Source organism: Toxorhynchites rutilus, chromosome 1 (assembly GCF_029784135.1).
Source record: "Toxorhynchites rutilus septentrionalis strain SRP chromosome 1, ASM2978413v1, whole genome shotgun sequence".
NCBI lineage: Eukaryota > Metazoa > Arthropoda > Insecta > Diptera > Culicidae > Toxorhynchites > Toxorhynchites rutilus.
The window spans coordinates 13881628-13892682 of NC_073744.1; the positions used below are offsets into that span (position 1 = coordinate 13881628).

At 44.5% G+C, this 11055-nt stretch overlaps 1 protein-coding gene across 2 annotated transcripts; it reads right to left on the bottom strand.

Moving 5' to 3' along the window:
* Positions 1–6410: 6410 nt before the first annotated feature.
* Positions 6411–10996, bottom strand: LOC129762247 (microtubule-associated protein futsch-like). 2 transcript variants are annotated; one of them, XM_055760322.1, is made up of 2 exons: positions 6796–10996; positions 6411–6715 (listed from the first exon to the last, which is right to left on the bottom strand). In XM_055760322.1, the coding sequence occupies exons 1-2, from the start codon at positions 10880–10882 to the stop codon at positions 6516–6518; spliced, it is 4287 nt and encodes a 1428-aa protein (XP_055616297.1). In that variant the 5' UTR covers positions 10883–10996; the 3' UTR covers positions 6411–6515. The 2 variants fall into 2 exon arrangements, with proteins under 2 accessions (XP_055616297.1, XP_055616298.1); XM_055760323.1 differs by having other exon boundaries at positions 6586–6715; positions 6792–10996.
* Between the last annotated feature and the right edge of the window lie 59 nt (positions 10997–11055).

The window sequence follows — 11055 nt, forward strand, 5'->3', positions numbered from 1 at the left end:
CCAAAAATTATCTATTTTTATTTTATGATATATTTGGTAATTTGAAGCTTGATATAATGATTAAACATCATTGATTGAGAGAAAAGAAGTGTAGCTTAGTGTACAATGTGACATTTTTTTATTTAGACTGTATTGGTTTGGAAATATTAGGCGATTTGCTTAGGAGGTCCAAATTCCCCCCTCATTTCCCCTATTTGAAATTTGGGTGGAGCTCAAACTGCGCTTGGAACCAACGGTTACAGGGATAATGGAGTGTAGACTTGAGAAATACGCTTTGGAGGTCAGGAGCGGTATTGGGGAGATAATGCTTATAGACGTCGTTGTTGAAGGGTGTACATCACAAGAACTGCAACGCAAAATTCTCGAGAATGACATCGAAGTAAAACTTACTGAAGTAAAAGATCGCAACCAGATCGAAGTGTGTATACACAGAAACGTCAGTTTGTTCAGTTTGGAAAACAACAAAAACTAAGAATCGCACCATCGGTTGGTTCTTCGCCAAACTAAGCAGAGTCGAAAATAAGAAAATGTTCTTTGTGCGGTTTTTATGGATATGTCCATCACAAGCTCAAATGTGCCCTGCAAAGGAGGAAACTTGCCGCAGGTACCAAACTATCGGACATTTTGAATAAGTTTGACGGAAGTGTCCTGGTGTGCATCAGATTTAAATATCAGTCAAGAAGATGCAAGTTGTGCAGGTACTCCTAGCTAATATGTCGTAAAGGTTCTCTCAATATGAATTGCCTCAATAAAAATAGACGCAGAAAAGAATATCTTGTATGTATTTTAAAATGTAGTCGAACTTATTGAACACCCTGTACTCGCAAATATCCAGTTTACATGTTCCTTCCTAAAACTAATTTCTTCGAGACAGGACGTTTTCTGTTGGATGAATATATTATTTATTGTCATTCAGTTATATTCCCAAGTCATATGTTTGTTCCCGTAAGATCTGAAAAGATTTTAGGGCTGTTTTGCATCTTTTAACGCGAAATCTGTGAACCAAGCCTGGATATTTCCACGTTTAATCATTCGTGTTGTATTATATCGCTAACATCAGCCTGTGACAGTCGGTGGGAAAGACAAACAAAATGATGTAAACTACGGCGGCCGGAACAAATGAAATATGTCTATTGTTCTGAGACGCCGCCGCGGCCAGCATCCTCCACTTATGCGTCGCGTAATCTGCCGAATAAATTATCCACTGACGTCAATTCAATTTATGACCGACAAAAGTCGCATCCCAGCGGGATGGCTGAAAATACACGACACAATCTGCGCCGCCGAACCGTGAACGTCATCGCACTCGCACGCAGTAGGCTGGATGGGGGGGCCAATGTGGCGTGAGCGTGAAAGTTGCAAAAAATTGTCACAACAATTGTGTGCAGTGAATGTGAGGACAAAGACGCACGACCTCCTAACTTAAAATTATCTCGTTAAATCTGCGACTGCTCGTTAAATTATCACCGCCCGGCCTCTAGCGTTCAACATGAAAATTACTACTAGAAAGCGCGGGTTTGTTTGCGCTACACGTTTTGCATATTTTTATCAACTGGAATGCTGCCACTATTGTTAAACAATTCATTTACATCAACGAGAAGGGGAGGCGAATCTCAACCTTGACTCTTGAATGATTGGGATGCTGCCGCAATATAAACAAAATTCCATCATACACGCCTCGGATGTTGGCCGAAAAAAGCACCGGTAGTTCCTTGCGTTATTACATGCCAAGACTGTCCCTCTATTTATAGATCTTTCCTGCGCGATCAACTCATCCGACCATTAGAAAGAGGATGGATACGATCGGACGAACTTCTTTTTTTTGGTTGTTGTTCTGGAATGGCGCAGGGGGCAGACGTCATCTCGAAACACTCGGACTTGGATTCCATAAACACGCTGACTTTCGTTTTAAATATGGTAAATCCTACGAACACTGGCCCCATGTTGAGAACCGTTCAAATATTCGTTTTGTTGCGCTAAGTGGGGTAATGAAAGGCGTGACACGACAGCATTGCGGATTTAATCTCACGGATTTCAATATGTTGTAAACATTTAGTTTACAAATTGAAGGAATGTGAATGATGAATACATCTGGTAGACATTGGTGACACAGTTTGTGTAGAAGTGCTTGTTTACACGAGTTTTTTGAAGATGGATAATACAGATAATACTCATCAAGTAAGAGGTGCCATTGTTCTATTGATTCACTCTGTTGATCTTGAATTGTGTTTTATTCGGTCTGATTCTGCGCGGCGTGTGAGGTGAGATGACAATTGTCACGTATGTCACGCGATTCCACCAGACGTATGGCGTGAGAAATCTCACTTGAATGAACTCTCACCGTATTCCCGCTCTCAAATCTATGTGACGATTGTCACATGAATTGGGATTTCTAGGTGACAATCGTCGAAATGTCTTGAGGTGTCGACAGTGCATAAAAGCAAATGAAAAATGGAAGAGGAAGAATAAATGTTTTCACAGTACCAGTGGAATAGCAAGTAATTCTAATTTCTTGTGAAAGCGGTAGTTATCTGAATTATCCCTCGATCGGACGAATATGCACTTCGGAATATTTCCATTACATGAAATTAATTTATTTTCTCTGAAATATATCTATTACATGGATCATGTATTTCATCTGTCTAGCCGCGAGTCATCATCACCGAGCTACATATACATTCCAGAAGCCGTGGTATACGCTGGAGCCGGAGCCACAGCCCAACATAAACGAAAGTTTAAAACTTCACAGGATACAATCAACCGTTTCACTTTGCTTGTTGAGCAAACTAAATTCCAATCAAATGGCTGCAAATTCGGCAGAATGTCTCGATCGAACGAAAATGTTTATGCTAAAAACGGGCCAAGTAAATTCAGATCTATAGATATGGCACTGACTGTAGCAAAACAAATATCTGACCTCTCTGAGCGAAATGAATAAAATTCTAGGATGCCAGATGATTTTTCTCGAACATATGCGATAAAAACCTGAAATATCTGTAAATATGTGCTAATGTCTGCGGCACTGGCCAGCTTCGTTTATCATTTGGAACCAATAATGTTTTGTCAATATTTTAAGTAGCCTGCAGCAGGAATAAAAGGTTGTGACAAACGTGAACATATTTGTGAATGTGGCATCTCGGATCTGATTTGGCAACCAGCAGAATGAACACCTTGTCACATGCAGTTCATCCTCTCACATATATAAAATGAACCTCTTACGGCATCCGATACGACTATAGGAATAGAGTGAGGAGAGTTGCGTGATGGTGATGTGACAATTGTCATCTCACCTCACACGCCACGCAGAATCAGGCCGTATTATTCACCTCAGCGTCGGCTTTTCACCAAAACGAAGCGGACCCACGATAAGTGAGTAGAAGAAGGAGATCTTGTTTATACCAAGGATTCCACAGGTAATGAGAAGAGAAAGGAAAGTATATAACTCGGAAAGCATATCTGTTATTATGTATTTTTATTTCTTTTCAGGTGTTAGTATACAACGCGGCCAAGCCAGAATCGATGGGAGATCGAGGAAGGAAGAGAAGTAGGTTTTTTTTGTGGCTACTCACGCACGATGCCCGCAAACGGATGTCAATCTCGTCGGTTCCAGCAACGATGAGTGGGGACTAGGATCGACCAGTCCTCACTGTACTATCTCCTGCTCAGCGTTCGGTTGACTCACCCGTTGACGTATGGAGCAACGATGACAATGGACACGTTGACCACTGGCACTTTCTAGCTCTATGCGTTCTCCGTCGGACCAAGGCGAGTAGGGTTGAACTTCGCACGACCGTTGCGATTCCCGGGAATTCGATGTTTACCACTCTTATTTTCTCTCGCACGGAACTTCTTCAAGAAAAACTTCTTTTGAAGTATCGACTCCGTAGTAACTTTTCAATGCATAATCTTCGACAGTCGGTAGCCAAGCAGCAATTGATCATTTTCCACTTCCCTTTCAGACTCCAATTTTTCTTTTCCAACTCTCTTTCCTTTTAATTTCTCAGCTCGTAGATATTCTCTCTCTTCTTGCTTTTCATTTCCTCTACTTCTTCCTTTTCAGACCGGAAATTTGCTGACCAATTGACGGTTTTTACTACTGCTTTTGGTTAGTTTCGCAGGTAGTTTCTTTTTGACGGCTTCGTTCAGGTGAGTATGGATGATAAGTGGGTAAGTATTGGTTTATATATTTATTTAAATTTATAGGTTCAAACCTCATCCCTCTTTTATTCTTTTTTTTTGTTCCGGTTTCACTAGCGAACCATAACAGAGTAACTAATTGCAAGAAGTTTGAATTTCTTCTAAAAGCGGTAGTGAATCTATTATCCCTCGATCGGACGCTTGTGTACTGACCGGAGCGAAAATATCGTTGTAGTCTTCACCGTACCTTCACCTTCACCTTCACCGTTGTGTAAAATCTTGCACGAGTCGTGCTTTATGCTTTACCACTTTTCCGTTATCATCTCGCTTGTTTTTTATATAACCACTTGCTCCCAATTACCATCAGGCGACAGCACCAGGTCTCCGATGCTGTTTTCAATATGAGACTTCAGCTTCTCCTGCATCGCTTGGAACCATTCCGACTTCTCATAACACAATAAGGCTTACCTCAAGTTTCGCGGTTCTTCCGTTTCAGTTTTAACGTAGTTGATCTCTTCCACCAGCCGCTGTGCCGGAACCCCTTTGGTCGACCGCGCTAAACGACGAGCGAAATCCTCCGTCTGAAACCCCTCGAACGCTTCACCATCGGAAGCACTGTCATATTCACTAGAGTAATCCAATTGTTCTCCCGTTTCTGCCGGCAAGTTTTCTACCGCCACCGGAAACTGCTTGAACGATACAATAATTTCCTTTAGAACTGTTATCCCGCCTGAACCAAATACTCTTTCCTGCTCACCTTCAACAACCAGCTCGAGAAAATGTGCGCCCCTACTGATTGTCAACCGGTTCGTGGCCGGATGGAATTTTGTGGAACCAAACCCCGCTGCAGAGATCTTCCCATCGGCCAGGCCGATGCTAATGGTTGTCGGACTCACTTCCTCCAGAATCGATGCGTTGCTGGTCATTTGAGAGGTGGCCCCTGAGTCGAGGAACCACAACGTAGAACCACCTTCCGGTACAGGTCCAGCCGTAAAACACACCTCATCCGCTTTTTGTTTATCTCCTGCAACAACTAAGTGCGTTTTCTGATTAGAAGCTTTGCTCGCAGCTTCGTTTTCCTCCGTCGTCTTCGCTTGTCGATCTTTTCCAGCTTGCGGCAGTCGTGCCGGAAATGTCCTTCCTTGCCACAATTGTGACAGACTGTTTCCTTCTTCTTTTCGGGCTGTGTTAGCTTCACTCCAACCTTGAACACTTGTTCCGCATCTCCGCACGAACTTCCATTTTCTACGCGCTTTCTCCACTCCTCTAGTAGCTTCCCTTTAACAAACTTCAAGTTCGAGTCGTCTTCTAGTCGGCTTTCCAAGGTGGTTATCAACCCATCGCATGACCCTTGCAGGCTGGATAAAATAGGCGTCACAAGCCAATATTCCTTCAGTGAATCGCCCGTACTCGAAAGGAGGGTCGAGTGTTTTCGGCGAGATGTTCAGCCATATTTCCATGCTCCGGCAGTTGCAACCGGATAAGTTTTCGCAGGACATGAATTTTGCGTCGAATGAGCGTGATGTTATCGCAATGCCTTCCACATTTCGTGTGCTGGTTGTCGAACGGATGACGTGGCAAGTTTGGCTATCCTCAATGGACAACCTGATCAGAGCATGCGCCTTACCGTCGTTGGTAATCCAGGCAGCTTCAGGCTCAGCGGGCTTCTCCTTCTTGACCACGTCCTTTAATCCTTCCTTCGTCAGCAATAGGTCAACACGAAATTTTTCCAGATTTTATAATTGAAATTCATGCGGTTTTACAAAAACCACGCAGTTTTACAATTTTCGCGAACCCGAATACAACGCGATTTCTACCGACAAGTATATTTTCCGCCCGCGCGACACGGGACCTACAACCTTTTGGGGAAGAACGGATTATACGAAAAAAATAATGAACGTTTTTTACTACAGAAATAGTTTTATTCGCGTCTTACTACATCAAGTGACTTATATATTTGAATATTTAAACGTATGAGAGAGAGAGAGAGATAAGTGACACATGGGTGATGGTTGGTCCGTGCTGTCAGGTAGTCCGACTCAAGGAAGGTGGATATCACCACAGTTTTTTCTCAAATATATGTCTCAATATTGTCACATGCAGTTCATCCTCTCACGGCATCCGATACGACTGTAGGAATAGAACGAAGAGAATTGCGTGATGGTGATGTGACAATTGTCATCTCACCTCACGCGGCACGTAGAATCAGGCCGATTGTCATCTATGCATTGAACAAAGCGGATTTTTACATTGCTAATTGAATTCTATTGTTGAAATCTTTACAATCGATGGACAAAAACTTGCTTAATTATCAAAATAGTGCATCAAACAACAAAAAACATTCCCACTGTTCTACGGGAACTATTAGTTTTCACATCCTACGTACACTTCCTAATTAGACCGGCACTCTTATTTCTCTTCCGCATGTGCTTCGGCAGCACTCGCATCACCGACGAGTCGATTTGGACCGGCATCGTGCGCTGGCGGGCGAGGAAAAGTTTCTGTGCGTCCAGCGAATTGTACTTCCTTCCATCACTCAAGGGACGAGCTTTCGTTGCTGCTGGTCCGCCGTCGTTGCCTGAAACAAACACAACCCGACATTACGAATACTCTCAACCACTATGTACTTGAATTCGTTTGGAGCCAACGCTTACTAACTTGATCTTGACGAGCTGTTGTCCTTGTTTTCCTTCTCGTCCCCAGAAGTGCTACTTTTCTTGTCATCCGATGTATCGCTGAGCGAAACCGGACTTTCCTCCGTGATTGCAGCACTCACAGGTGGTTTGTCGCCGGAGGCGTTCCCCGACTTACCAGAGTCCTCATCGGCGGTCGAGTTTCGCTGCATAGCCACACCGCGGACCAACGTCGTCCTTCGTGTCGCAGCATCATTCTCATCGATGTTCAAACTGTACATCGGGCGCCGTCGGTTTTCAGCTCGGATGTTCTCGAACGAATCGTCGTCCCCGGCTGGACGTTTTTGGTCCATCTTGACTTTGATTATACCGTGAGTATCGAAATCTTCAAAACTCTCTGACGATTGGTCTTCTGTGAAGGTTCGCATTGTGCTGTGATAGTCTCGCAGAAGTTTTCCTTTACGTGTTTGGAATCTTCGATAAGATCGTTGTATTTTGGACGCCGCTTGTTCCTCGCGTTCAATATAATCATCCAGAGACTGGTTGATGGCATTGTTACCGAATGAAGCATAGGGAATGTTAGTGCTCTGGGAACCCTTTCGCAGGAAACCTCTGTTTGCTTGAATAGTTGTTTGCGAAGCCAGTGTTGACTCGGTGTCCGTCGAAGCAATGGTCTCCAAGGCCGTTCGCACATTGTTGTCATCAATCCTCTCATCAGCCTGCTCGGCATCATATCCATCTGAATCCGCTAACGAAACCGAACTTGCCAGTATCTTATTGCGGATATTACCAATGTAGTAACCATCGAATTGATCCTCATCCTCAACATAATCCGGCTCGTAGCTTTTCGGGTCGACGTAGTCTGTGTCTTGTGTCGAAAGGTCCCGCCATTCCGTCATACTTCTCCGTATCGTTGGTTTCGGCTGGGTTGGCTCCTCCCTAGAATGGATTTGATCCTGTACTTGTTGGCTGCGTGCAGTACCTTGCACTATCGGATTGAACGCATCATTGTTGCTGGTGTCGTTCGCAACCCCATCACCTTCAGCTTGCTCGGGCGCTTCTTCAGTGATGGGGCTCTCCTCTAAAAAATCATCGGTGAAGGTACGTTTCGTATCTGGACGAGTGTCCGCGGAAGGAACCTCCTCGCCGACCACAACGTCCGCATCATCGTCTTCCTCTTTCTTCTTCACATTGTCAGCGTCCAAATTTTCCGGCGAACTTTCGTGAACTTCCAGTTCAGATTTTTTGAGCGAATAAAACAAGGCTTCTGCTGAGTCTTTATTCAGTGAAGTCAAATCAACGCTTTTGATGTGTTCCAAATCGCTGCTGTGAACTCGGTTGGGAGGTTTTGCGCTCGAGGATGAAACCTGACGTTGAACGCATGGTTCTTCGAGCGCTTCATCTTTCGGGCCGCTATTTTCGGATTGCTCTTCCTGGTTTTCTGAATTGGTAGGTTTATTACCATCTTCTGAACCGTCGTTTGAGTTGGTAGATTTTTCCTCTTTCTCGTTACCCTCTACGGACTCATCAACTTTGGGAGAAGTTGGCTTTTCATCAGCAGAGTCTTTTTTCGTTTCTTCGATGTCCTCAGCTTGTGCATCCGGTGGAGGTGCTGATGGTTCAGGAAGTTCGGCATCTTCTGCTGAATCCGAACGGTGCGTTTCCGGTTGTGGTTCATTCTCATCTTTGTCACCATCCATTCGACTACTAATTATGACATCGTCGGCCTCTTCAGGACCTTTTGCTCCTCCGTTCGCCACACCAGCGGAAGTATCATCCACTGACTCCTTGACAGAAGATTCAACCTTTTCAGGAGCTTCTACTTCACCGCTTGCCACACCAGCGGATGTATCATCCGCCGATTCTTTAGCCGAAGATTCTTTGGTTATCGGATCAGATTGTTGTGGGCTTGGGATTAGTTCCGATTCTGTTTTATCAACTGAGGAAACCTTCGTTGGTTCTGGTGACCCATTTGTTTTGAGTTCCTCCATTTCTTCCACGGATCCAACTGATCTTTTTGATCGAATTCCCTCAGATTGAGCTGGAGCGCTGGATTGTTCGTTAGCATCGGATAATTGCAGTTCTTTTTCAGCGATCTTTTCCGGACCTTGTTGATTTTGTTCATTGCTTGCTTCCTCTGCTAAGTCGGTTTCCTTCTGTTCTCCTAAAGATTCATCGATTGAAGGCGTTTTTTTCGGGGAATTTCTACCTTCTTCATCGTTCGTTGATATCGGGTCCTCCCCGCACAATTTGTCTTCAGAAGGCTGTCCACTCTTCGATGAATCTTCTGCATGAGATGGTCCAATTTCTGCCGATGCTGCTCTTGAGGATTCTTTCGAGGTAACCTTCCCAGTATCGTTCTCTTTAGTCTTCGATATTGATTCATCTTTGGGCTCCTCCTCTGAGGTCTTTTCCACTGAACCGTCTGCCATTCCATCTCCATCCTCTTCCTGTACAGATTCTTGAGAGGAATTAATTTTTTCCTCAGTCACAGATGATTCTTTCGGGATTTCGTTTGACTCACTCGCGGACGCCTCGTTCTCAGTATCTTTTGGAGAGGTTTCGGGTGCTACTTCGTGTCCGTTTTCACCGCTCATTCTGTCGCCAGATCCAGCCTTTTCCAGCGATCCCGATTTAGACTGCTTGGCAGAGCTTAAAGGCGTGCGTTTCTCTTGCGCAACGTTGTCGTTTTGTTCGATCGATTCTTCTGTATCGATTGAATCTTTTGATGTTTGGTGTTTCATTTCAAGATCCCCCTGAGTAGTTTTCTCCGATTGTTTTTGAAATTGATCCTTAAGAGACTCAACGGGTTCTGAATTTTCTACGGCGTTCTGATCAGCATTTTCCTCCTCATGTGAATTTTCAGAAAGTCGTTCCACCTTTGATTCGTTTTGAGCATCATCAATGGTACTTCCTGCCGGTTCGTTTCCAGCCCCCGGCTCTTCAGACGGAACGTCCGGCATTTCTGGAGCTTCCTCCTCATCGGCGCTGAATCTCGGTTGAATGATATTTTCAGTGGTTCCTTCGGAATCAACTGTATCCATTCCTGCGTTCGAAGCTTCATCCGATTGTGGCTGAACATCAGATGTTTTGTCGAGAGGATCAGATCCTTTGTCAACCGAACCATTAACTGGTGGACCTTCCGGTTTATCAGATATATTTGTGTCCTCTTTGACTGACAAATCCACTTCATCCGAATTCTTTGGAGAATCTTCCGACTCTCCTACATCACACGTTTCTTCCTGAATTTGTTCAGCGGTATTCTCAACAATTTCAGCGGTGCTTGGAGCAGTTCCAAAATCTTCGGTGTGATCTCCATTCGAATCCTTCGTATCTTCGTCCCGTGGATAGGAACTCAAATCTTCACAATTGATTGGCTGCTGCAAATCTATTATGGACTTTTCTTGACGGGGTATTTCATCCAATTCACCCGTCTCCCTGTTCGCCTCATCCGATTCCAGTACTGTGTCATGCAGCACTGATGAAACCGTATTCGCAGCCACTTCCGAATCAACACTCAACATTTTGCCCACCGATTTATCCTTTGAAGCCTGATACTCCGCATGAGCTTGCACTTTAACCATAACTTGTTCCACATCCTTCTCGACTGGAGAATCTTCCTCTGCCAAATTTGAACCCTCATCCAACGAATCTTTTGAACTAGACATTTTCGCATTTCCGTGGCTCCGAATAGAATCTGCTGAACCTGGAACATTTTCCTTCTCTCTGGATTTGCTCGAATCTTTGGACCCTTGCTTTTTGATGTGCTTTCTCCGATTCGCCCGCGCCGAAGAAGCACTCCCTCCGCTATCGTTCTCCTCACCATCACCTTTAACTGCGGTCGAATCTATTGCCGGCTCCGCAGATCTTCCCTCACCCCCACTACCGACACGTTTCGCTCGGCTTTGCCCCTTATAATCCGAATAATCTCGGTACGCACTAAAGTTCTTATAACCCTTGTTTAGTTCACCATCTCGTTCGCGAACAAGATTATCGAAATACTCTGCCGCGTGCACGTAAAGATTTTCCGGATTTTCCTTGATGACACTCTTTGCCAAACCACGCATCAACTCCGGCAGACCGTCCGGGACTTTGGGAGTTGTAATGGGCATTTTATGCTTTTTTTTTACGCACCACTAAACGAGTGAATTTCACTTCCACTCCGATCGGAATCCCAAACAATAATGGCACCTTCAGAGGAAGGCCAAATTCCTTTAAGACTAATTTTTCCGCACCTTGGGAAATAATAAGCATATGCCCGGTTGAATAATCGATAACCGGGACA

Excerpts from the sequence above, each read along its gene's own strand:
- LOC129762247 (XM_055760322.1), bottom strand. The coding sequence starts at position 10,882 with ATGCCCATTACAACTCCCAAAGTCCCGGACGGTCTGCCGGAGTTGATG. Across the intron at positions 6,716-6,795 it reads CAACAGCTCGTCAAGATCAA|GCAACGACGGCGGACCAGCA; the intron begins GTTAGTAAGCGT and ends TGTTTGTTTCAG.